General features: G+C 39.3%; 1 protein-coding gene across 1 annotated transcript in view; it reads left to right on the forward strand.

The window, feature by feature from the left end:
- Positions 1–26,849, forward strand: part of KLHL1 (kelch like family member 1) — a 380,716-nt gene that overhangs the window by 285,079 nt on the left and 68,788 nt on the right. Inside the window, exon 7 of the mRNA XM_070408965.1 lies at positions 19,866–20,090. Coding sequence (XP_070265066.1) covers positions 19,866–20,090 — 225 coding nt within the window. The remainder of the gene's footprint in view (positions 1–19,865; positions 20,091–26,849) is intronic.

Here is a 26,849-nt window from a genome sequence, read left to right on the forward strand (position 1 = left end):
CTTCTATAATTAAAACTTTGTTGCTTTGAGTGGAGCTCAGAGTGGTCCGTGGCAGGCGAGAAGCTTGGCTTCCTCCATCATTGGGACAATCAAGCCTCCTGCTTGCTCCAGCTCCGTGGCTGCTGGCCGCCATCTTGGTTGGGTTAATTTGCATATAGTTGCTATGATTGGCTGATGGGCGTGGCTTAAGGCATAGCAAAGGTACGGTCAATTTGCATGTTTGTCTTTTATTCATGTAGACTAGAGGCCCGGTGCACGAAATTTGTGCACTGGGGGATGGAGTTCCCTCAACCAAGCCTGCCCCTCAGTCCAGGAGCCCTCAGTGGATGTTCTACTGATGACCAGAGTCTGGCAGCAGAGGCTTGGTGCAGGCGTCCCCTTGTGTGTGTGTTTGTGTGTGTGTGTGTGTGTGTGTGTGTGTGTCTCTCTGCTGGGGTCCTGCCCCCAGCCATACCCTGGAGGCTTGGAGCAGGCACCCCTCTCTGTTGATCTCTCAGGCTCCTGACCTCCACTGCATGTTGTACTCTCCCTTGAGCTGTGGCCAAGGTGGGGCGCCATTTCCTGCTATGGGATCGCCAGAGCGACCCAGGGACAGGTGCACAGGGGGCCTGACTGCAGGCCACCCTATCCTGCTATGGGATTGCAACAGTGACCCAGGGGCAGGTGCACACAGGGGCTGGCTGCAGGCCGCCCTTTCTTGCTCTGGGGTCACTGTGGCGACCCAGGGGCAGGCGCACACGGGGGCTGGCTAAAGGCTCCCCTTTCCTGCTGTGGGATCCCCGTAGCGACCCATCGGCAGGCACAAGGGTTGCTGGCTAGAGACCGCCCTTTCCTGCTCCATGATCTCCGGGGCGATCCCATGGGTAGGCGCACATGGGGGCTGGCTAGAAGCTACTCTTTTCTGCTCGGGATCCCAGTGGCGACCCAGGAGCAGGCGTACACAGGGGCTGGCTGCAGGCTGCCCTTTCCTGCTCTGTGATCACTGTGGCGACCCAGGGGCAGGCACACATGGGGGCTGGCTGCAGGCCCCCCTTTCTTGCTCTGTGATCACTGTGGTGACCCAGGGGCAGGTGCACACAGGGGCTGGCTAGAGGCTGCCCTTTCCTGCTCCATGATCTCCGGGGTGATCCCATGGGCAGGCGCACATGGGGGCTGGTTAGAGGCCGCTCTTTTCTGCTTGGCCATCCCAGTGGCGACCCAGGAGCAGGCGTACACAGGGGCTGGCTGCAGGCCGCCCTTTCCTGCTGTGGGATATCGGTTTCTCATCCCTGGCAGGAGGGCCGGTTGGGGGCGTGGCTGCTGGCTGATGGTCAGCAGTCGCCCCGCCAGTGCCAGATCTCCTGAGGGAGAGCAGGTTAGGGGCCTGGCCAGTGGCAGCTCGCTGGGGTCACGGCCCCCAGCCCTGGGTCGGGTCGCACAGGGGTCGCCCACCATCAGGGTCACAGAGAGCAGGCCTGGATGGCAGCGGGGCAGGCAGAATAGCGCTGTCCTATCCTGCTTGCAGTATGCAAATTAGCCACCATCTTTGTTGGCGGTTAACCGCCATCTTGGCTGGCAGTTAATTTGCATATCGCCCTGATTAGCCAATGGGAAGGGTAGCAGAAGTACGGCTAATTACCATGTTTCTCTTTTATTAGATAGGATGCTCTCAACAGAGTGTGATCCCATAATCAACTTCTACTAAAGGAGCTTTGCTTTGAAAGAATCAGAAAGAAACAAGAAAACTTACTTCAACCTCTGTGAAGTAAGATTATAAATAGTAGCTAATAATTTATGTGAATAGCCCAAGCTTGTTTGACTCAGTGGATAGAGCGTTGGCCTACTGACTGAAGGGTCCCAGGTTCAATTTCAGTCAAGGGTATATGCTGGGGCTGTGGGCTTGATCCCTAGTAGGGGGCATGCAGGAGACATCCAATCAATGATTCTCTCTCATCATTGATGCTTCTATCTCTCTCTCCCTCTCCCTTCCTCTCTGAAATCAATAAAATATATTAAATAATAATAATAATGTATGTAATTAAAAAATAATTTAATATCATCAGTAGAGAATGATACATTCCCATTTTAGTCTTAATGGACAGATCTTGTAGATATTAAATGCTTTTAACTAGTTTAATTTTTTCAAAAGCCTAACTCTTATTAACTGGGATATTGATTTCCAATAATTATCATATTAAATGAACATTAAAATAATAACATATAATAAGCATAACCATCACTTTTAAAGTGTAAATAATATGTTGCTGTAAGAACTAAGAAAATGGCATTAATCTCACTTCCTTTTTCTCTCTCTCCTTCCCTGTCATCCTATGTCCTCCATTTCTCTCTCACTAATATGCACCATTACTTTAAGAAAACATGTCAGAAGTTTGAAAGAAAGGTATAAAGATTTAAAATCCTCTTTTTAAAGTGCTAAAACGGGAAACATCAGGTATAAATCTGACTGAAAAGTTAGAAATTATACTAAAATGCCAAATAAATTTTTTCAACTTAAGAAAACAAATATTTACCTGTATCTACATTGTACTTATGAGAGTGATAAACAGCAAATAATGTGCCACATGACATAATTAGCCATCTCTTAGAGTAGATGTATGCAAAGTTTATTGTAACATTATAAATTCATTTTACTTATAAAAGTAAATATCCTGATTTCCAGTGACTATCAATAAATACATTCATTCAAATCTCTTGAGTTCATAAATGGGCAATAGTTTTATACATGTTTATTGAATTTTAAGGACAAAGGAGTGGCACTGTTTTTAAGCATAGCTCATGTTCAGTACCATTCTGCATTAATCTCAGGTGTACAGCACAGGGCCCAATCATATACTTTGTGAAGTGGAGAGTGACATCTGTTTTTAAAGAATACTGTATTCTGCAGAAAGAATGCCCAGACAAAATCTATTCCATTTGTAAAGCTGCGCATAGCATCTTTATTAACTATTGTTATAATTTATTTTTATTGAATTTATTGGCATGACATTGGTTAATAAAATTGTATAGATTTCAGGTGTACAATTCAATAATCCATTATCTGTATATTATTGTATTGTGAGCACATAACATTTTTTCTTTCTTTATTGTTGACTAGAGGCCCATTGCACGAAGATTCGCGCAATAAGCCTTCCTTCCCCTGGCTGCTGGCACCGGTTTTCCTCTGGCACCCAGGACCTAGGCCTTTGATCTGGCCGCAGTGGAGAAGCCAAGCCTTGGGGCTAGGCTTCTCCGCTCTGGCTGCAGAGAGGCTTGGCTTCAGTCTTCACTGGGGCCGGAGCCTTCAATCTTTGCTCCATGCCTGTGTATCCAAATTGATCTGCCATCTTTGTTGGGTTAATTTTCATACTCATCCTGATTGGCTGGTGGGTGTAGTGGAGTGACACCAATTAGCATGGTTCTCTTTTATTAGTGTAGATACTATTATATATGACCCCTAAGATGTCCCCCCTTTGCCCACTTCCACTCAGGCCCCAGCCTGCATCATTCTGTTGTCTGTGTCCATGGGCTATGTATATATGTTCTTTGGCTACTCTCTTCATCTTCTTTTCCCAGTCCTCCTTTCCCCTCCCCTCTGACCTCTGTCAGACTGTTCCATGTATCCATTCCTCTACTTCTGTTTTGTTTGTAAGTTTATTTTGTTCATTAGATTCCTCATATAAGTGAGATTACATGGTAGTCTTTTTCTGATTGGCTCATTTTGCTTAGCATAATGATTTCCAGGTCCATCCATGCTGTCATAAAGGGTAAGAGTTCCTTGTGTGTGTTTTTTGTGGGGTTTTTTTGTTTTTTGTTTTGTTTTGTTTTTTTGCAGTCCAGTAGTATTCCATTGTGTCAATGTACCACTGTTTTGTTTTTATCCACTCATCTACTCATAGGCACTAGGGCTGTTTCTAGATCTTCACTATTGTAAATAATGCTGCTATGAACATACGGGTGTGCATACATTCTTTCTGATTGCTTTTTTAGGATCCTTAGTATATTTTCCCAGATGTGGGACCTCTGGGTCAAAAGACAGTTCCATTTTTTAAAATTTTTTGAGGAAACTCCATACTGTTTTCCACAGTGGCTGTGTCAGTCTGCATTCCCACCAAGACTGCACCAGGGTTCCCTTTTCTCTGCATCCTCACCAGCACTTGTTTCTTGATTTATTGCTGATAGCCATTCTGGCAGGTGTGAGATGTTCTTTCATTGTAGTTCTAATTTGCATCTCTCTGATGATAAGTGGCACAGCATTTTTTCATATGTCTATTGCCCATCTGTACATCTTCATTAGAGAACTGTTTATGCAAGTCCTTTGCTCATTTTTTTATTGCATTGTTTGTTTTCCTGGTGTTGACTTATAAAAGTTTTTACATATTTTGGAAATTAACCCCTTTTTTAAAGTATCACTGACAAATATACTTTGGGTTCCCCTTTCATTTTGTTGATGATTTCTTTTGCAGTGCAGAAGCTTTTTAGTTTCACGTAGTCCTTTGTGTTTATTTTTTCCTTTGTTTCCTTTGCCTTAGGAGATATATCAGCAAAAATACTGCTATGAGAGATGTCTGAGATTTTATTGCCTATGTTTTCTTCTAGGGTTTTTATGGTTTCACAACTTACATTTAAGACTATCATCTATGTTGAGTTCATTCTTGTGTGTGATGTAATTTGATGGTCTAATTTCATTTTTTTTTTCATGTACCTGTCCAATTTTCTCAACACTATTTATTGAAGAGACTATCTTTACTACTACATTGTATGTTCTTGCCTCCTTTGTCAAATATTAATTGACAATAGAGGTGTGGGTTGATTTCTGGACTCTTTGTTCTATTCCATTTATCTATTTGCCTGTTCTTATGCCAGTACCGCTGTTTTGATTACAATGGCCATGTAGGATAGTTTGATACCCGGTATTGTGATACCTCCAACTTTTTTCATCTTTCTCAAGATTGCTGAGGCTATTAGGGTTTGTTGTTGTTGTTGTTGTTCCATATACATTTTTGGAATATTTGTCTTATATCTATGAAATATGTTATTATTTTTTCATATATTTTTAAATATATTTTTATTGATTTCAGAGAGGAAGGGAGAGGGAGAGAAAGATAGAAACATCAGTGATGAGAGAGAATCATTGATTGGTTGCCTCCTGCACACCCACTACTGGGGATTGAGTCTGCGACCTGGGCATGTGCCCTCACCAGGAATCAAACCATGACCTGGTTCATAGGTTGATGCTCAACCAACCATGCCAGCCAGGCTGTTATTGGTATTTTGCTGAATCTATAGATTGCCTGGTGTAGTATGGGCATTTTAATGATATTAATTCTTCCAATCCATGAACATATGTGCTTTCACTTGCTTGTATCATCACCTACTTTCTTTAATGTCCTATAGTTTTCCTACTATAGATCTTTTACCACCTTTTTAACTTTATTCCTAGGTACCTTATTTTTTGTTGCTGTTGCAAAGTAAATGGGATTGTTTTCTTAGTTTCTCCTTCTGATATTTAATTATTGGTATAAAAATACCACCAATTTCTGGGTATTAATTTTGTATCCTGAATTCACTTATTAGATCTAGTAGTTGTTTAGTGGAGTAGTGTTTTATATATGCAACTAGAGGCCCGGTGCACAAAAATTGGTGCACTCGGGGGGGGGGGGGGGAGAGAGGGGGTCCCTCAGCACATCCTGTGCCCTCTCGCAGTCCAGGACCCCTCAGGAGATAATGAGCTGCTGGCTTAGGCCTGCTCCCAGGTGGCAGAGGGCAGGCCCTATCCCTAGGTGCAGCCCCTGGTTGGGCTCAGAGCAGGGCTGATTGGGGAGTTGGGGCGCCACCCCCTGTCATGCACAGAGCAGGGCAGATCGGGAGGTTGCGATGCCACCCTCAGTCACGCTCAGGGTGGGGCCGATTGGGGGTTGGGGCACCGCTCCCTGTCACACTCAAGGCAGGATCGATGGGGAGGTTGCGGCGCCACCCCCTGTCACGCACAAAGCAGGGCCCATCAGGGGGTTGAGGAGCTCTCCCCTGTCACTCACAGAGTAGGGCCGATAGGGGAGTTGGGGCACTTCCCCCTGTCACACACAGAGCAGGGCGGATCAGGGGGTTGGGGCGCCACCCTCTATCACCCACAGAGCAGGGCCGATCAGGGTGTTGGGGCACCGCCACTGTCACACTCAGGACAGGGCCGATGGGGAGGTTAGGGCTCTACCCTGTCACACACAAAGCAGGGCCCATGTGGGAGGGGTGTTGGGGCGCCGCACCCTGTCACACACAGAGCAGGGCCAATCAGGGGGTTGGTGCGCCGCCACTGTCACACTCAGGGCAGGGCCGATGGGGTGGTTATGTCTCTACCCCGTCACACACAGAGCAGGGCCCGTGGCGGGGGGGAGGGGGGGTTGGGGCGCCACCCTCTATCACACACAGAGCAGGGCTGATCAGGGGATTGGGGCGCGGCACCCTGTCACACACAGATCCGCAGGGCGATCAGGGGTTTGGGGAGCTCCCCACATCAGGCACAGAGCAGGGCTGATCAGGGGGTTGGGGCGCCTTCCCCTGTCACAAACAGAGCAGGGTGGATAGGGAGGTTGTGGCCCCGCCCCCTGTCACACACAGAGCCGCAGGGCGATCAGAGGGTTTGGGCGCTGCCCCCTGTCACTCTGATCCCGGTGCCGGGACGCATATTACCCTTTTACTATATAGAATGGAGGCCTGGTGCACGGGTGGGGGCCGGCTGGTTTGCCCTGACGGGTGTCCTGCATCAGGATGGGGGTCCCCACTGGGGGCCTGGGCAGTCTGGCTGAGGGGCTGAGGGCCATTTTCATGCTGGCGGCTGACTGAAGCTCCCAACCGTTCCTTTTTTTCTTTCTTTTTTTTTATTCTGGTCCAGCTTTAGCTCTGAGACCTCGGCTGGCCTTTGTTTACCTTCTGTATTTGATACAATGTTGCAGTCTGGCTGGCTGAAGCATGGCTGAATAAAGCAGGTTTCTGGGGTTTTGTTTAGCTTCTATATTTGCAACATAGTTGCTTAGAGTTGCAGCTGAGAGGCCCGCAAGTCAGGTGGGGAACGTTCGAGTCCGCAGTCACTGGAGCAAGCAAGCCTCCCTGTTAGCTTCAAGCTGCCTGGCTGCCGGCCGCCATCTTGGTTGTCAGTTAATTTGCATATACTCACTGATTAGCCAATGGGAAGGGTAGTGGATATACGGCTAATTACCATGTTTCTCTTTTATTAGATAGGATATCATGTCATCTGTGAATGGTGACAACTTTACTTCCTCCTTTCCAATTTGGATGCCTTTTTTTTTCTTCCTCTTATCTGATCACAGTGCTTAGGACTTCCAGTACTATGTTGAATTAGAGTTGTGAAAGCAGACATCTGTCTTGTTCCTGATCTTAAGTGAATTGCTCTTAGTTTTTGCTCATTGAGCATGATGTTTGCTGAGAAATGATTCCTCTATTCCCACTTTTCTGAGAGTGTTTATCAAAAATGGGTGCTGAATTTTATCGAATGCTTTTTCTGAACCTATTGATATGAAAATGTAATTTTAATCTTTCAATTTGTGTATGTGTTGTATCACATTTTTTGGTTATTGATTATTGTGCCAACATTGCATCCCTGAAATAAATCCCACTTGGTCATGGTGTATGATTTTTTAAATATATTGCTGGATCTAATTTGCTATTATTTCGTTGATGAATTTAGCATATATGTTCATCAGGGATATTGGCTTATAATTTTCTTTCTTTGTTGTGTCTTTGTCTGGTTTTGGAACTAGGATAATGCTTGCCTTCTAAAAAGAGCTTGGAAGTCTTCCTTCTTGCATTTTTTGGAGTGTACATATAACATTTAAATAAATAAATAATCAAAAACATTGGTTGAATTTGGTCAGCTTATGGCTAGGACTAAAAAATAAACAATAAATAAATGTTAGTACAAAAATCACTATTATTCAAGAACAAAAGCATGTGACTAACTTGAATTTTTAAACATGGTGAATTAATACAATTATTGGAACATAAAAAAATTTGAGCTATGGAATCTAATTAGTTAAGTTGTTTGCCAGAATTTGAATTTCCTTAATCTTACACAGTAGTCTTTTGAGATTAAAGAAATTATTTAAAAATGAACTTTTATAAGAATTATAAATGTGTTTCATTTTAGCACTAAATAAAACTGTTTGTTTATTAATACACTTATCCAGTAAGTTAGAGGCTTAAAAGAATGTTATAATACAAGGTGTTTAAAAAGATTTCCTGATTAAATCAGAAATAAAACAGAACTAAATTATTTGAAGAAACCTTTAAGAATTTTTACCATATCCTCAGCCCGATAAGTATTGGGTATTAAATATATTTCATAAAATTAAATAAAAAATATAACACTTAATAGCAAACCTCAGAAAGCCTTTTTTTTGTTTGTTTTCCTTTTGGTGAAGCAGAAACTTATTGAACCCCAATGTCTCAGGGTATTTAAAGAGTATCTAGGACATTTTCAAGGTAATCCCATATATTTCCATTGTGCTTTTACTGTTTAAGAGTATTTTTCACACCTTATTAACTTGTGTTTTCCTTAAATAAACATTAGTATTTTATCTTAAAATTGTTTTGTCTTTTCTTGAAAGGTATTGAGGCAAAGGAAAGGAATCAACAAAACGTAAAAAAAAAAAAAAAAGAAAGAAAGAAAGAAAAGAAAAGAAAAAGGAAGAATATAAATGTAGTATTCCAAAAAATTCGAATTAATTTTTCGTGACTAATTTAAAAAGCAATATAATACAATACAAAACCATATGATATACAATATGTGGTGTGAGTTGTTGAAATTACCTCTTTAAATTATGCCTTAGAAAGGACTATGTAAACATGCCTTGCTTTCTTCTTTAGCTCACTGAACACTGGGATCCAGATGCTATCTCATGGGACTGATAAATTATGGGCACAATTTTCTGTAGATATTATGAAAATTCAGAGCACTGTCCTCTCCTCTGCTTTCTTCTTATATTCATACTAGAGGCCTGGTGCACTAAATTCATGCATTAGGGGGGCGGGGAGTGGGGAGTCCCTCAGCCTGGCCTGCGCCCTCTCACAGTCTTAGAGCCCTCGGGGGATGTCCAACTGCTGGCTTAGACCCGCTTCCCCTGGGAAGCGGGCCTAAGCCAGCAGTCAGACATCCTTAGCACTACCGTGGAGGCAGAAGAGGCTTCCGCCGCCACCACCGCTGCATTCACCAGCCATAAGCCCAGCTTCTGACTGAGCAATGCTCCCGCTGTGGGAGCGCACTGACCACCAGGGTGCAGCTCCTGCATTTAGCATCTGCTCCCTGGTGGTCAGTGCATGTCATAGCAACCAGTCATTCCACTCTCCGGTTTATCTGCATATTAGCCTTTTTTATATAGGATATATATGCATTCAACAATGATGCACGTCTATTTTGTGCCAAGCTCTATGCTAAGAACTTGTGACCATGGTGAACATTATGCATATGAACCCTGTCTCCAAGAGCTGCCAAGTTAATCTGTGAAAACAAATAGTAAGGCAAATATTTATGAGTAAAATGGGTGTTATCAGAAGGAAATTGCAATTGCAATCAGTACAATGTTTGGGAGCCATCCCAGTCTAGTGTAGAAAAATAGGGGAGTGCAAGGGAAGTATTTGATGCTGTCTTTTTTTTTTTCTAGCTGAAATCTAAAGAATTACTAGGCATTAGTTTAGCACATTATTGAAATGTCAGAGTGGTTATGGTGGTAAATTCCAGACTAGAGATACATCAAATGTGAAGTTTTACAGTTGAAGAAATATGACATCTTCAAAAATGGAGAGAAATTGTCATGCTGGAATACAGCCAGTGGGGAAATGAAAGCATGTGCATGGGGGAAAGATACAAGCGGACTGTAGGGGAAGGCTTAACCAGGTTGATTCTGATTTGAACTCCAGAGGTCTTCGAAAGCAGGTGTCATTCCTAGTGGAAAAAGCAGTCTTTAAAATCAGAAAAATGCCTGTTCAAATCTATGCGTGTCACTTAAAATTCTAGTACACTTTATTTTTTCTCAGTATTATGTTCTATTTCTATAAAATTTATTATAATTAAATGAGGTAGAGTATGTAAAGAGACTAAACTATTACATGTCATTCAAACATGTTTGATATCAAAGAGACTACAAGAGAACTCAGTAGCAACCTGTGGCTGAATTTCCTAATCATAATATAGAATAAGGTGAAGCCATCTAGGAACTTTGGAGGCATGAGATTACAGGGGGTTCTATGAAATATAGTGAGTTGACACAGGAGAGAAAATGAGACAATAAGATATTCATATAAGTGGTACTTATATAAATAATCACCATATTGCATAAGGAAAAATTTTTATACCAACATAAACAACATTGGAGAAAATCGTCTACCTCTAAAGCATGCTCATGAGTAAGTAATGGTGCCATATATTTGCAGTCTTACTAATTATAATTCTATTGGATTAAAATCATTTTTAGGTGCTCACATGTTGAGTAGAAAATGTACCTTTCTGATAATTTTGCTTTTCCTCCTAAATTAGTAAAACAATAGATTTTTAAAAGATCTGTGCTTTAATAATTGAAATATATCAATTATGAAATTGGATTATAATTGTAGTCTTTCTACCATCCATTTCTAAGCATTTCTAGGGTTCCCGGATTATCAACTCACTCTTTTGTTGAGTACCTACTAATTTCCAGTCAGTGTTCTTGGTTCTGGCGAACTAAACATGAAAAGTTCCTGGCCTATTGGAGCTTAAATTATCTTCAGGAGACTATAAACAAGCATACAAGCTATTATAGTTAATGTGATGATGAATTATAATGAAATATAATATAAAGAAAGGGTAATGGAGAGTCAGGATGAGTGGACAGTGTTGCTATTTATAAAGGTTGGCTGCAAAAGGCCACTCTGATAAGTGAAATATTTTATATAAATTTCTATGTGGAAATTCAATCTGTTTCTTTCTAAAATGAAGACTTCTCAACATTATTATGACCAATAAACATCTTTAAAGTGCCATTTTCTCTGAATATTTATATTGTATTGATATTTAACCGTTTGAGTCCCAAGCAGCGCGATCTCGCTGCTTGGTATTCCTCGACATAAAATAAAACAAGCGCTATCACGCTGTTTGGGTCTTTTCGTACTCATTTAGAGAAAGCGCGGTTGCGCTGTTTGGGATTCTTCAACAGTGTTTTTTCAATACCCCCTGGGACTAAAACGAATCGTATGTTTTGTCGACATAAAATCTCAGCAGCGCGATCGCGCTGCTTGGGACTCAAACGGTTAAGAATAAAAGTTGGCAAACTATCCCACAGGCCAAATCTAGCCCACCATCTATTTCGTATGGCTTTGGTTTTTATATTAAAATAGTTGAAAATATCAAATAAAGAATAATATTTCATGATGCATTTAGTGAACATTTGCATTTCATAAAATTCAAATTTCAGTGGCCATAAAGTTTTATTGAGACCCGCGCATTTGTTTAGCCATTGTTTATGGTTGCTTCCCCCTATAATGACTACATGGTTACAACAAAGAGTCCCATAAGAGGATACTTTCTAGCCCTTTACAGGAACAGTTTTCCAGCCACTGTTATAGAAAACGTAGACCTCTCTACCATAGTTCTAGGAACTCCTGCTGCCAAATGTCACATTCCCTTGACCCAACTCCAATTTACTGTCAGCTAGAGTAGGCAGTTTCTGTGCATGTTTATAATGTCCCATCATAAGCAACCTCCTGCGCTACCTGCTTATCTGCCTACGAGCATTCCTTGAGGTATTGAGAGCAAGCTCAGACTGCTTGTGAGTGGAGAAAAGATACAAGCAGACTTCAGTGGAAGGCTTAACAGGGTTGATTCCAATTTCTTTTGTGTAGAAAGCCCAGTTCTTTACGTTGAGGATGGGGTTATTTAAATATATATTTTATTGATTTTTTACAGAGAGGAAGGGAGAGGGATAGAGAGTTAGAAACATCGATGAGAGAGAAACATCGATCAGCTGCCTCCTGCACACTCCCTACTGGGTATGTGCCCGTAACTAAGGTACATGCCCTTGACTGGAATCGAACCTGGGACCCTTGAGTCTGCAGGCTGACGCTTTATCCATTGAGCCAAACCAGTTAGGGCAAGGATGGGCTTATTTAAAGCTCCTGAGGCAATCCCTAACCTTCTGGTATAGAAGTCTGAGATTCCATTGTAATTTTAATTCCAGCATTATCACTTTTTCTTTTTATACTCCACTTATATCTTTGTTGGCCAATTCTCACTTTAATTATCCATTTTATGTTGTAAAATGACTTCTATCACTAGAAGACAAGAAGGCAACACAATAGCCTGTGCATGAACCCAATAACACAAGTGCAATAATGAATCACCTTTCTGACATTGAGAGAAGTGACATGATTGGCCACTGATTATGATGTGCATCTGTGGGCTGAAGAGCTAACAGCAAAGTTTATACTTTATGCAAATTACTCACAGTTAAAAACAGGGGTGGGCAAAAGTAGGTTTATAGTTGTAATACAAATAAATAATACAAGAATTAATAGACGATAACAAGAATAAACTTTGTGTTTCACATATTCACAACTAGTCACCTACTTTGCCAACCCGTGTATTATAGTAACTGAAATTTATAGGGGGATTGGTGTTATTTAACCAAATCATGGTAACTGAAATTTATGGATATCAGAAACATGCAAGCCAGGGCTGCTGTATTTGAGGAGCTAGTGTAGAATTATGCTGTTTCCTACAGAGAAATAGGACTAGAATGTTAGGGTATAATGCTGATAGCAACTGCAAAGTCCTTCTTGTAGGTACAAGCCTATGAAAAAACAGCCCTCCTCTGTTAGGCTGAAGGAGAATCAAGATTCTACGAGGCATCACTTTCTTCTTGACTTGAAGCAGCCACTGTGCGCTTCCTACACACAGTGTGGCAGCAGGCAAGCACAGGGTCTCTGGCTGGGACTAAGGCATTTACCAAACCATTTAGTTTACAAAAAGGAAAAGATTAAGCCAAGAGTTAAAAGCTGAAAATGTTTCAAATTGATATTCTTTTAATGCAAAAGAGAGAAAAGCACTTAAGAAAATAGCACTGTTGCATTGTGCTGCTTATCATCTTATGGGAGATAGAGGTGAACACCAAATGGAGCCCAGTCAAAGATATACCAAGTAGGCGGATGGCATGTCAAGGTCACAGTGGCAGTGACTCTTCTCTTAGATAGTAATTGATTGAGTGGACAAGAGAAGAATTAAACTGTCTTTTATTTCTGTGTATTTGCATTGTCTCCTTGTTGACAGCCTAGTCGCAGCCACAGGTCAGTTATCGATTTTCACTAAGCCTGGTGTCTGATGAGACAGCCCTACCTCTTTCACATGAATGCAAAACAAATTTTATTAATAAAGCTAGTAATAAGGAGAATATTGATAATTAAAAAACATAAAGACCAGAAAAGCTTCTATTCTTAATTATAAAATAAAAATTATTTTCTTGAGTTTTTTTTATTGAATCTTTTATTATAGAGCCTATATCATGGTAATATAATTGATGTGTACTTGAGATTTTCACATATCTAAAATTTAAAAATTATCTAACCTCGGGATAACTCCTGATATATTTCTCTTCTTATTCAAAGGACTTTGCTGGGTCATTTTATCCTGAATGTGCCTCCTTCCTCTGCATTATTATCAGTATTGTTGAAAGGCAAAAATGGAAAGTGAAATAAAGAGGTAGAATTAACCATCTTGACCTGATTTTTACTTCCTTGGCTTGAACTGGACAAGCTGTTCTATCAAGAACTTTTAAAGAAAAGCTTTTCATACTGAAGTCCTACAACTGGGTAGTTTTTAAAGCATTTAACTCAATAGTTATCATCATGTGGCTTAAGAAAATGATTCACTTAGCATTCCCCTGTCAGAAAAAAACCCTGAGCATTTGCAATTAGGTGGGAGAAATAACTTAAAAATACTGTGCAACTTTTTTTGAAGAAAAGCAATACAATAAGAGAAAGCGTATTCTTTCATCTTTGCCCTTTTGAATGTCTGCCTCAGTAACTCCGTTCAGTCACTTTGGTTCCACTTCAGTACTTTATTTTTGAACTTGAAGCATATCATTAGAGATTACCAGTTTAAGGTCATCAGTTTGCACAGAGCCATAGGAACAACTGAAAACCATGAATGACATCATATCAGCCTGAGCCCGGTTTGTTTTTCAGACACAAAGGATTGTTTTATGGAATAGATGTCTCCTTACTGGGCCGCTAAGCAATATTCTAGGGAAGCACCATACTTCCCCAAAGATCTCAGGGAAAAACTAAATGAAGTTGAAGTATCTATTTATTTAAACAATGTTTAGAATCAGGAAAAAAAATATGCTCATATGTTAAGTTAAATGTCAGTTGTTTATATTGTTCCCAGTGAGTCAGCAAACAAGAAACTTTCAGATCCCGGAAGTCATGACTTCACTGAAAAGTGAAGAAAAGGCTCTCTCAGGTGAAAAGTGAATGATCTATCGGCAAAGTATTCTTTCGTAGCCTCAGCTTCACTAGAAAGAGACAAAGCTCGGTGACTATCTAGGCTGTTACTATTTCTTGTGTCCCTTTTGAGGGTAGATTAAATTTAAAATTGTAGGTCAAATTTCTCAAAATTGAGTCTATCAATAACTTTAGTTTACTTTTTAGTTGTCATAGAATTGGGCCAAGTCACTATACATTCTGTAGGTCTTTCAATGAAAGTGGATTGAATAATAAATTCATGTGTTGTAATAAAATGACCACTATATTTATAAATCCTTGACTACCTAGCACATTATTTTTATCAATCTCCCTGTGAATATGCAGTAATGGAATTACTTGAGATCCACAGCGGAATAAGCCTGTGTGTGTGTTTGTGCATGTGTTTTATGCACTCCCAATCTTAATCCTCCACTGTGTGGCTCTTCTATGGCAATGAATGAGACTCCTCAGGGCTAGCTTAAATTACTGCTATGTTAGAGACTCACAGAAAATAAGAAGTAAAAGATTTAAAGATAAGTAGAAGTCATTATACTTTTACCTAATGTGTTACTAATTTAAGCGTTCACCTTGAAATGACTAAATATCAGTAGATCCCAGGAGCCTTCAATTAATATATCTTGGTAAAGGTGGGTGCTGGTTTATGAAAAAGGCAAGCATGTATTTTGCAGGAGTTTACAGGTTAAGTGGAGAACTCTTGTTCTTTTACTACACTTATGAAAAGACATTTTAATGATTGTATTTCTGCCATACATTCAGTAATACTAAGAACTAGAACTCAAATATCATTATAGGCATTTAATCTTTCATTCACCAGTGCCCATATTTTTAATGAAAGCTAGAAACATTCTAATATAATTATGTGGAAAGTGTTTGTTGGGACCTAAGGTATTTTAATAACCTACAGTATTTTCCCCTTATCCAAAGTTTTGCTTTCACAGTTTCAGTTACCTATGGTCGACCATGCTCTGAAAATATTAAATGAAAAATTCCATAACTAAACATTTCATAAGTTCTAAATTGCATGCTGTACTGAGTAGCCTGGTGGAATCGTGTACCTCCATCTTGCCCAGGACATGAATCAACCCTTAGTCCTGCATCTCCGCACTCTGCTACCCACCCATTAATCACTTTGCAGCCTTCTCAATTATCAAATGGGTTATCAGAGAGAGAGAGAAAGGGATACATTTGCACAGCTTTCATCACAATACACTGTTATAATTGTTCGATTTAACTATTAGTTATTTTTGTTAATCTCTTACTGTACCTAATTTATAAGTAAACTTTATCATAGGTATTTATGTATAGGAAAAATATTTCTATATATAAAAGCCCAAGGGACTGAATGACCAAATGACCAGTTGACTGGTCACTATGATGCACACTGACCACCAGAGGGCAGACGCTCAATACAGGAGCTGCCCCCTGGTGGTCAGTGCACTCCCACAGCGGGAGCACCACTCAGCTGACCAACGGACACCAGATGCCAGGTTCTCGGGTCAGTCAGCTGAGCGGCACTCTTGCTGTTGAAGCTCACTGACCACCAGGGGAAAGCTCCTGCATTGAGCATCTGCTCCCTGGTGGTCAATGCACATCAGAGTGACTGGTTGTCCAGTTGTTCAGTCATTCAGTTGTTCAGTTGCTTAGACTTTTGTATACTAGTATATAGATATGAGCACTTTGTTGGAAGTAATGATGATCACAACACTACCATCTTTAGCTTACCTTTCCAAAAAAGTCCATTTCTTAGGACATTATTAGCAATACCAAAAGCTGTCTTTAAATATAACAAATTAGTATTTTAATTATAACACTAAGACATATGTATGGCAAAATATATAAAATAGGAAGTTAAAAATAAAAACTCAAGTATCCTATTTCCTAAATTTACTATGTATTTTAAAACACACAACACACACAACACACACACACACACACACACACACACACACTTCACACCTCTCAGAAAGTTGCATCAATTTAATATCATCCAGCGATTTGTTTTGTTTTGTTGTTACTTTTTTAATCCTCACCTGAGGATATATTTACTGATTTTTCTAGAAAGACAAAGGGAGAGAGAAAGAAAGACATGAAAAACATCAAATGATTGCTTCTCTTACCTGCCCCAACCAGAGACTGAACCCACAACCTACGTATATGCCCTAACTCTGACCTAGAATCCAAACAATCACCTTTGTGTGCCGGATTAAGCCCAACAAGTGAGGCACACTGGCCAGAGCAGCCAGCTGGTTTTGATGTCAACATCAAAATGTTACATTTTCTAACCCTTTTGGAAATTTTTAGAATTATTTAATTGTTAGGAAAGCATAAATACATTTCTGAAGTTTGCATGTCATGAACATAGCTTTCATATTAATTGCCTGCTCATGTCATTAGCCTATTTCTATTTAATGTTTCCAATTCACCTCTTTTTAAAAATAATTATTTAATGTATTGGGGTGACATTGATTAATAAAAGTATGTAAGTTTCAAGTCTACAATTCTATTATAGATTATCTGTATATTTACTTCTTGTTTTATTAAAAAAATCTTTTTATGTATCAGGGAAATCAATCTTTTGTTATATTTATAAAAACATTTTGTTGTTAATGCTCTTAGCCTTTTGTTTGTTTGGTTTTTTTGTTTGCTTGTATATTTCATATGTGACATATTTAGATAAATATAATTTCTGGGTCTTGTGGCTCTCCCTCATGGGCCTTTGATTTTATTCCCACCTCAAAGTAAAAATTAAACACCTCCTTTTTATCTTCAAAAACATTTAAGGTTTTGTAGTGCATGACCCAGAGCAGGTTGTTTTTAAAGTATCCCTGTCTCTGTTTATTTATGTGGAGCCCTGAAAAGAGAACCAGACACTTGGTGAGTTCTGTGGCCATGTGTGTTGTGCTTTAGTTATTGGTTCAGCTAAAGTCATTCTGGTATAAAGAATAGGCAGAGTCCAAGTTTGCTTATTCATTTCTTTCAAAAGGATACCTAGCTATCTAAACATTGCTTCTTTTGAGTAATAAAGTGTTTTACATTAATTGGAACAGCCATATTTATTATATTATTCTTCTACTACAAGCCTGGTGCACAATATTGTACAAGGGGCAGGGAGGGGAGGGTCAGCCCAGCCTGCACCCTCTCACAATCCAGGACCCCTTGGGTTAGGATGTCCTACTGCCGGTTTAGGCCCAATCCTGCAAGATCGGGCCTAAACCAGCAGTTAGACATTCCTCTCACAATCCAGGACCACTGGCTCCTAACCGATTGCCTGCCTCATCACCCCTAACCACTCTGCCTGCCTGCCTGATCACCCCTAACTGCTCACCTGTCTGCCTGATTGCCCCTAACCGCCTCTGACTTGGCCCCTGCCACTGCAGCTTCATCCAGAAGGATGTCTGGAAGGTCGTTTGGCTGTCCAGACTAATTAGCATATTATACTTCTATTATTACAGATGTATTAGAGTTTTTTCTGGAATTCTTCTCAGATTCATTAACATAGTAATTATTCTTCATCATAAAACAATTTTTTAAATCTCTATATGCATACAATATTTTAAAAAATATTTAGTAGGCCATTTCTTTTCCTCAATACTCCTTTGTATTTAGAGATTGTCTGGCTTTTAAAAATGTATTTTCTAATATTTTACAATTGAATTTCTAGAGAAATGCAAATATAATTTTATAAATGCCTTGTACAAAATATCATTATTTTACTAATTGTAATTATGTAAGAAAATAATTTTCACATATAAAATAACAAGTCATGTTATTAAAATTTAGTATGATTCTTCCCATTCATTCAAATTGACTTATTTTAATAGCTTTAACTTTTTTCTTTATCTAGAACTAGTCACTATCCTGCTGCTTTGACTTTTAAATAATTTACTTCTTAGTGGACTATTTGAAATAAGTTATCTTCTTTATATGATCTAGGTGATTTTCATTTTATAAAACCTTACATTGATTGATTTTTGTATTTTGCTTATCTAATTTGCCAACTTCCCTAAATATTTGATTTTTCTAAGATTTTAAAGGTAATAATTTTTAGTTATTAAGGTGAACTGTTACAAATAATACAAATAATTAAAATTATGGCTTTGAATGAGAAGTAGGCATTCATATATATATATATATATATATATTTAGTTAAATTAATTTAAACCAAACATAATGCTGGATTTTGAGATTTATATATCCACTTCAAAATCCAGCATTAAGCTTAATGATATACTTACATTTATATCTCTACACATAGCTATGTATCAGACTATCACTATTTTATAAATGGATTCTATTTACAGCAGGGAGAAATGTAGATGTTGATTGCTTATTAAGCACACAAAAAGTGTTGTTATGATTATGAGATTTTCACAATGCCAGCGGACAGGGGAAGGAAGGCCTGCTCTTGCACAAATTTCATGCATCAGGCCTCTATACATAAAAAGCTTTTAGGAAAGATTTTAACATGATTGATAAAAATAGATCATCATGTGTCTCTAAATTCTACTGAAGTATTCTCCAAATGCATTTTTTTAAAAAGATCAAAAAAAGCATCACACCGCCATGGTTGGTTTTGTTCAGTGGTCAGAGCATCAGCCTGCATTCAGTAATTCTCAGTCAAGGGCATCGCAGGTTTGCTCTCCACCCTTACCCCCCACCCCTCAATCTGGGCAAGTGCAGGAAACACCAACCGATGTGTCTATCTCAGTTGATGTTTCTCTCTCTCTCTCTCTCTCTCTCTCTCCCTCTCTCTCTCTTCTTCCTCCCTCCTCTTCACTCTGAAAATCAATGGAAAAAATATCCTCAGGTGAGGATTAAAAACAAAACAAAACAAGCATAACTGACATTTGTTTGCATATCTTAAAATTGACTTTTAAAAGTTTTGTTTTTTATGCATAAGACAAATTTAAAGAGAAACATGGTAAATAGTTTATTAAATTAACTCTCAGAATTACATATAATATGCATAGCTTAGGCATTAAAAAGGTTAATTTTTTTTCAGGCTAGGATTATGATTTACTTTTTAAATGGCAAACAGTGATAGAGGGACTTCGTAAAATCTACTGCTAGAACTGTATTATGCCCCAAATTATTCTATTTAACTGATACTTTAGCATGACACCAATATGTAATTCAAAAAAGCTGAACATTTGTGTCTATTTGATCATAAGTATCCACCGGGTAGAGAAAATGTAGTAGTAATTAAATTACTACTCCCTTTGTTTTTCTGACATGTTTTCTTTAAGAAAAATGAACATGAAAAGAGCATTTTCACATCCTAAATTTACACTACTAATAATTTGTACAACTGGATCGAGTTGTACATTGTAGTAGTAAATGGTGACTATGTGATTTTGTTTTATCAGGAGCTACAACCATAGAGAAATATAACCTCAGAACAAATTTGTGGATCCAGGCAGGGATGATGAATGGCCGGAGATTGCAGTTTGGTGTGGCTGTTATTGATGACAAACTCTTTGTAATTGGAGGTCGAGATGGCTTAAAGACATTGAACACTGTTGAATGTTACAATCCCAAAACAAAGACTTGGACTGTCTTACCACCGATGTCAACACATCGACATGGTCTAGGTAAGATTTCTTACTTTATTGATATTACTTTTAAAAACATTTTTATTAATAGTGAAAATATATATAAAAGTATAGTATTATTGTCATCAGTTATTATTAATTTTAGGTATACCAGGGCTTATTTGGATTATTATTTTAAAGTTCTTCACATTTTCCTGTGTTGACCAATGTGCGTTTAATTGTTGAGAGAGATGTTAACAATACCAAAATGAGTAAATCTCAAACTATCCACAAAGTTTTCACAATCTAACATTCATTTAATATGTGAAATTTGACATAACAAATGCAGTGCAATCATGGAGAGGCCAGAGCAATAAAGCTCAGAAAAAGAAATAGTTAATGTGAATTAAGATGACTCATTCCACATTACTGGATAAACAGGTCTAGTTATATATTTGCATTATTTCCATCTTGGAAAATCCATGGGGAGAAGGAAATATAGTTTTAGAGAAAAAGTGACTCCTCAGCTGTTACCAGGGTCAATATGATAGGATTCACTTGTTCTTTACTGTGGAGTAACCTGAACATGGGAGAACTACACTTATATCAGAAGATCTGGTTGTGAGTCTTGTCTTGAACCTACTATTTAATATTGACATGATTTTGGGCCAGAACTTAAATTATGAGCCTTAGTTTCCTAATTCACTGCCAATTCAAGGTCATTAAGTAGATAAAAAATTTAACAATGATAATTGTCAAGTCCCATACAAATATTTGAAAAAGAGGAATTTAATAAAGACTAACAGTTATTGAATTTGCACTTTGTATCATGGGAATTGTATGAAATGCAAATTACTTTTTTTGAAGACCTGGAATATGACAGAGAGTTAACTAAGTGTCTTTCATATACCTTGAATATTCACATTAGAAAGATATCAGGGTTTAATTGCAAATCCACTGATTTAGACATTAATAGACAAGCAAAATTAGAGAGCATTTCAAAAACAAATATTAATGACTAAAGGACCAGTGCATGAAATTGTGCTTGGGGGTGTGGGGGGAATCCCTCAGCCCGGCCTGTACCCTCTCACAATCCGGGACCCCTCATGGGATATCAGGCCTAAACCAGCAGTAAGACATCCCTCTTGCAATCCGGGATGCTGCATGCACCACTGACCATACTTTACATATAGGTGAAAGGCATCTTGCTGTTGTAAGGACAGGTACCTTTTTTTGCCCTGATTATAAAAAGTCGTACATAACATTATCCTTCTGAAGCAGTAGTACCATTTTCCCCATCTTAATGGGTGGAAAAACTGAAGCAGGAGAAGTTAAGTAATTGGCTTTGTAACACAGCTGTAAGTGTCAGAATCAGGGCTGACCACAAAATGTGCAAGCCAGAGTCCATGCAAGTCACCACTGCATCATCCTGTTTTATCAGTGTTAGAGTAGCCTCGCCAGGTTTTAATTTTTAAATCTAAGAGACTGATCCCAATATATAGGGTAGGGTCCCTAGGCCTGGCCGGTCTGTGGGGCAACTGGCAGGATGATTGGAGGCCCCCCACTGGCACCCCCCTGCTGGGGTCCAACCCCAGCGGGTCCAGGGGTCCCCAAAGGTGTGGACGGAGTCGGCGAAGAAGGAATGACATGGGGTCAGCGTTCAGTTGATCAGCATAGCAAGGTTCTCCCACCAGAGGTTCTGTAGCCAAGTTCTGGTCAGGATCTCCAGCGAAGTTCTGGTTAGGTTCTCCAGCAAAGTTCTGTGTCCAGGTTCTGTCTTGGATCTCCAGCCAAGTCCTGTCTCTAGGTTCTGTGTAGGATCTCCAGCCAAGTCCTGTCTCTAGGTTCTGTGTCTAGGTTCTCTGTCTCTCGGTTCTGTGTCCTGTTGTCTTGTTACATCTGTATTTATACCAGTTGATTCCAATCCTATCAATCTCTATTTCAAAGGTTAGGGTGTTTCTTATCTCCATTCCAGGGAGTAAAGATTATGTAGCTTAAGTGTGATTGTTTGTAGTTAAGGTGATTAACTACCCACCTGGCATTTAGTTAAGGGGTTTTATCCCCTCCCTAACTTCAGGGAAAAATCCCTACCTGGGGAAACAACCTTTCTCGGAGAGGTGACCTTGGTTAAAACACATAGCACTAAGGAGAGCAAACATATTAAGAACAATATGCTATATATGCCAGGTCCCTTGAAACATACGCTGTGCAGATGTTTCTTTCCTGCAGCGACTGTGTCAAGCAGCAAGGATGGACCAGCTTCCGGCACCCCCCTTGGCTGGTGGCCTGACACCATCCACTCGCTGGCCCGGACCAGGGCAACTCCTGAGTTGAGTGCCTGCCCCCTGGTGGTCAGTGCATGTCATAGTTAACAGTCATTCAGCAGGTCGTTCTGCCATGTGGTCGATTTGCAATATTAGGGTTTTATTATATAGGATAGTTTAACTTTGAGTTCTCCAAAACTGCATTCCTCATTCTTGTCTACTCTACTATCAATCTAAGTGAAATAAAAAGTAAATTATTAAAATAGATTAACTAAATCATTATTTCCATCTTCTGCCTTTTTGAACATCTTCTTTTACCTCCTTTTCTTCAGTTTGCTCATTAGTAGAATTATAAAATAATAATAAATGTCAGAAAGTTTAAGTTCTAAAATTCTGTGTTTTATATAAAAGCCACATAAATTCTGTAAATCATATAGAATCAAATTAGAATATGAAAAACATGAATACCAAATGATTTTCCCCAGGTAATATTTATGGATATAGAAGGTTTCTTATATGGTCTCTCCTCCCAAGTAAATTAGAGCATTTTGGCTTTCATATCCATATAAAAGCTCTATGTGTTGTTTTTATTAGTTAACTAACAGCCTATGTTCCTGTTTTGGGGGAATATAGAGAATATGCAGTGTGGATTGGAATATTTAGAATTTAATGTCTCTTTCTCCCTTTTGTTTTAGAAAATTTAATTCATTTCTATTAAGGTGTATCCAGGTTCAGTTATGTATATATTGATTATGTAGGATATTTACATGTCAAGAGAACATACATGAAAATGTTTCACTAAGAATGCACCTTAAGTGGTATAATTCCATGTGCTTCAAGTATACTAAATCCTATTTGCCTCAAATTCTATTACACTAGCACCAGTGTTGAGCAGGATGGTAATCTCACATAGTGTCTTTGGTTTGTCTTATTTGTTAAAGAGTTCATTGTAAAGGTCCATGTGGAAATAAGGCTACATAAAAAGTTACATGTGCCAAGTATCACAACATCAAAATGTAATGTAGCTTTTCCACAAGTGTTAGTGACTCAATAGCAATTCTCATAGTTGACTGTGTTCATGATGAAGCCTCTCCTCCTGTTTGTTTATTTTGTTGTTTTCCTTCACTTCTAACTGTCAGGTGGGCCACCTCTCCTATATAGAGCATGCTGTTGGGTTCTTACGTGTTTTACTTCCTAGGAGTTTTTGGTTTTGTTCACTTGTTGTTGTTTTTTTTTTAATCCTCTACTACAGAACTCCCCAAGAGCTGATCTGATTGAGTTAGTAGGTAATATCATAGCACAAGGCATCAAATTCTCATTTTAGAGTGTCTCATAAAGTGCTAGCAATGTCCTGTAGATAGAAAGCTGCCTTTGATATGGATGCCAATCGAGGCCCAATCAGTTGAAGCTAGATTGATAGTGCGACCCTGAACGGCAAGCTGGATCTGTGTTCTTGTCCTACATAATTTAAAGAATAAAATTCATGGACAAAGGATTTTAAGCAAAAATGTGGAAATTTATTGCAAGTGTATACAAACTACCACATGGGGAGGGGTTCCCAGATGGATAACCAGTGAAGTCTCTTTGTGCTGGCAGCTTCTTTGTCTATATGTGCTACTGTCTAATTGGACCCTTCCTCATTTTATGTCCCCTGTGTTTTTTCCAATTTCCTCCTTTTCCCTGCATGGTATCAGTTTCAAAGTTTCAAAGCTCACCCGGTGCTTCCCCCATCTTCTCCCCCTTATCCTATATAATAAAAAGCTAATATGCAAAGTGTCCTCTCAGGAGTTCAACTGACCAGGAGTTTGACCGCTCTCTATGACATGCGATGACCACCGGAGGGTGATGCAGAACAAAGGAAAGCCCTGGCCAGCAGCCAGCAGCTGGGGAAAGAAGGCCTCGATCAGCCCTTATCGCTGGCCAGGCCTAGGGACCCTACCCATGCACGAATTTTGTACACTGGGCCTCTAGTCTTGTTACATTCTTCTGTCCACTGTGTATGTAAGATAAACCATCTGGCTGCTTGGAGCTATCTCTGACCCATCACATATGCATTCCTTTCCCATGGACCCTTCCCTAACTGCCTTTCCTTATCTCTAAATATTTTCAGTAATAACACAAGACACATGTATGTTCTCTGATGAACCAGAGTGCTTCCTTTAGGATCAATCACATTCTTTATGATCAGTTGCATCTTGGGAAGTTCAACATTATGTATCATACTCAAATGCAATTAACACTCTCAGCCTAAGATTCTTGTTCCTTCAATATAATATATCAGTCTTTGATTTATCTTCTCTCTTCTTCTAGGGACTTCTATTTACATAGGTGTTTATATTTTTTATTTAATGCATCATATCTTATAAACTTAATTTTTTATTTATTTGATAAATAATTGTAATATCCAGCCCTTTAAATTGTTCTTAATCTGTGTGTACCATGATACTAATTGTATGTATTGATCTCAATTTGTTTTCTTTTCTTTTTTTTTAAATTTATCTTTATTGGTGAAAGTATTACCAATGTCCCCTTCTCTTCCCCATTGACCCCTTCTAGCCTGCCCTCTCCCCACCTCAGGCCTTCACCACACTATTATCTGTGTCATGGGTTATGCATATATGCATATAAGTTCTTGGATCAATCTCTTCCCACCCCGCCACCCACCCTTGCCTTCACTCTGAGATTTATTTTGTTCTTCCGCAGTCTGTTCCATGCTTCTATGTCTCTGAATCTATTTTGTTCATCAGTTTATGATATGGGAATTTTGGACTGGAATGTGCAGTGTTCCCTGGGCAAGATGGCTTTTCCTGGGCTCTTGTCCATCAGAGTCAAAGAATGAAACCACAGACGGAAGATGGTATAGTAAAGGTGGAAATTATTGAAGAACAAGTACAAACTCCCACGTGGGGAGGAGGAGAGAATCCCACAGCACAGACCCCCATGTAGGGAGGGGGAAAGAGTCCCACCAAATTCCTTTTTCTATGGTTTATAAAGGCTGCAGTTCTTTGTGCCTTGATATCCCCTCTGATTGGTCAATATTCCCCTTTGATTTGGTCACTATAGTAACTCCCGAGCTCAAAGGTCAAAACCTCACGTGGGAAGTGTGAGGCCCTCCTCCCTCATTGTTCTCTTATTCCCTCCGGACTTTCTTCCTCCTTCTCTTTATTCTGTAAATGTGTATCTTTTGCTACTCCCAGTTCCCTTATCTTATGAAAATGTAACTGTTGCCTCTCCCAACTCCCTTGTCTTATGGAAATGTACCCTTTGCAGGTCTGTAGTCCAGTGCTTTTTCCATGGACCCCTTAATTACTAAAATTTCCTAAACCTGCTTTATTTCTTTCCTAAAAATTCCTTTCATTTAGATTTCACATGAGTGAGATCATGTTCCTACTTGGGAATAAATTATAATTACTTTCTTCTTTTTAATGTTATCAATAACTTCCTTTATTTCTGTGAGACATTTATTATATCTTTTTCAAATTCTTGTCTGCCTACTTAATTACTTCTTTTTTTATTTATTATTGATGATTATCTTCCTCCTTCTCTTCCAACTCCTTGACAAGCTCGCTCCCTTTCTCTTTCTCCTGTTAGCCTTTTCATCTCCCCCTCTGTTTCTTCTCTTCCTTTTTTTCCTCCTCTTCCTCATCTCCCTCCATTTCTTTTTCTTCATTTTCTTTCTCCTCTTTTAATTCTATTTAACAGTCATTATAACTACTAAAATATGTAATTTTTAACTGTGCACTCATATGAACATATCAGATACTTTGACTAGTTGGATGAAAGGCTGAGGCATTTGCCATTCTTGTGTGCTCCCCAAACATTCAATAGTGGATAGGGGAATTATATGTGGGCATAAAGTCTTTCCCTGCAAGTTAACTTTGCCCAACCTGTGTGCTGTTATTCCTAAAATATAGGGCCAGGAACACATGGTGATTTACTTACATTTGCACATCAATTTCCCTGGGCATTTTTTCCTTATCTCTGATACTCTTACCACAGGGCTGGGAGCTGAGATGAGGAGGGAACGTTCTGGACCAACAAGTCTGATTCTGCTGTTAGCAGTTCCACATACAAGCTGGGCTCTGATGGTAACCTGATGTTATCCAACTGAAACAGGAGTTTTAAGGGTATAATAGGACAGGTTTAGGAAATTTTAGAAATTTTGGAAATTAAGGGGACCGTGGAGGAAGCACAGGGTTGCAGAGCAGCAGAAGGTATATTTCCATAGAATAGGGAAGCTGAAAAGCTGCAGCAGGTGCATTTCCATAGAATAAGGGAGCTGGGCACAGCACAAGGTCTATATTTACAAAAAAAAGAGAAGGGAAAAAATAATAATAAAGAGAAGGAAGCCCTTCATCCAGAAGGAGAAGAAGAAAGCCCAAAGGGAATAGGAAAACAATAAGGAAGGAGCGGGGAGAACCTCACATGTCCCATGTGAGGTTTGACCTTTGAGCCCAGGAGTTACCATAGTAACCAGTCCAAGGGAATAGTGACCAATCAGAGGGGATATCAAGGCACCAGGATCTGCAGCCTTTATAAGCCGTAGGGAAAAGGA

The sequence above is a fragment of the Myotis yumanensis genome, unplaced genomic scaffold (genome assembly GCF_028538775.1).
Source record: "Myotis yumanensis isolate MYYU_CA2020_CCGP unplaced genomic scaffold, mMyoYum1.0.hap1 SCAF_3, whole genome shotgun sequence".
Lineage (NCBI taxonomy): Eukaryota > Metazoa > Chordata > Mammalia > Chiroptera > Vespertilionidae > Myotis > Myotis yumanensis.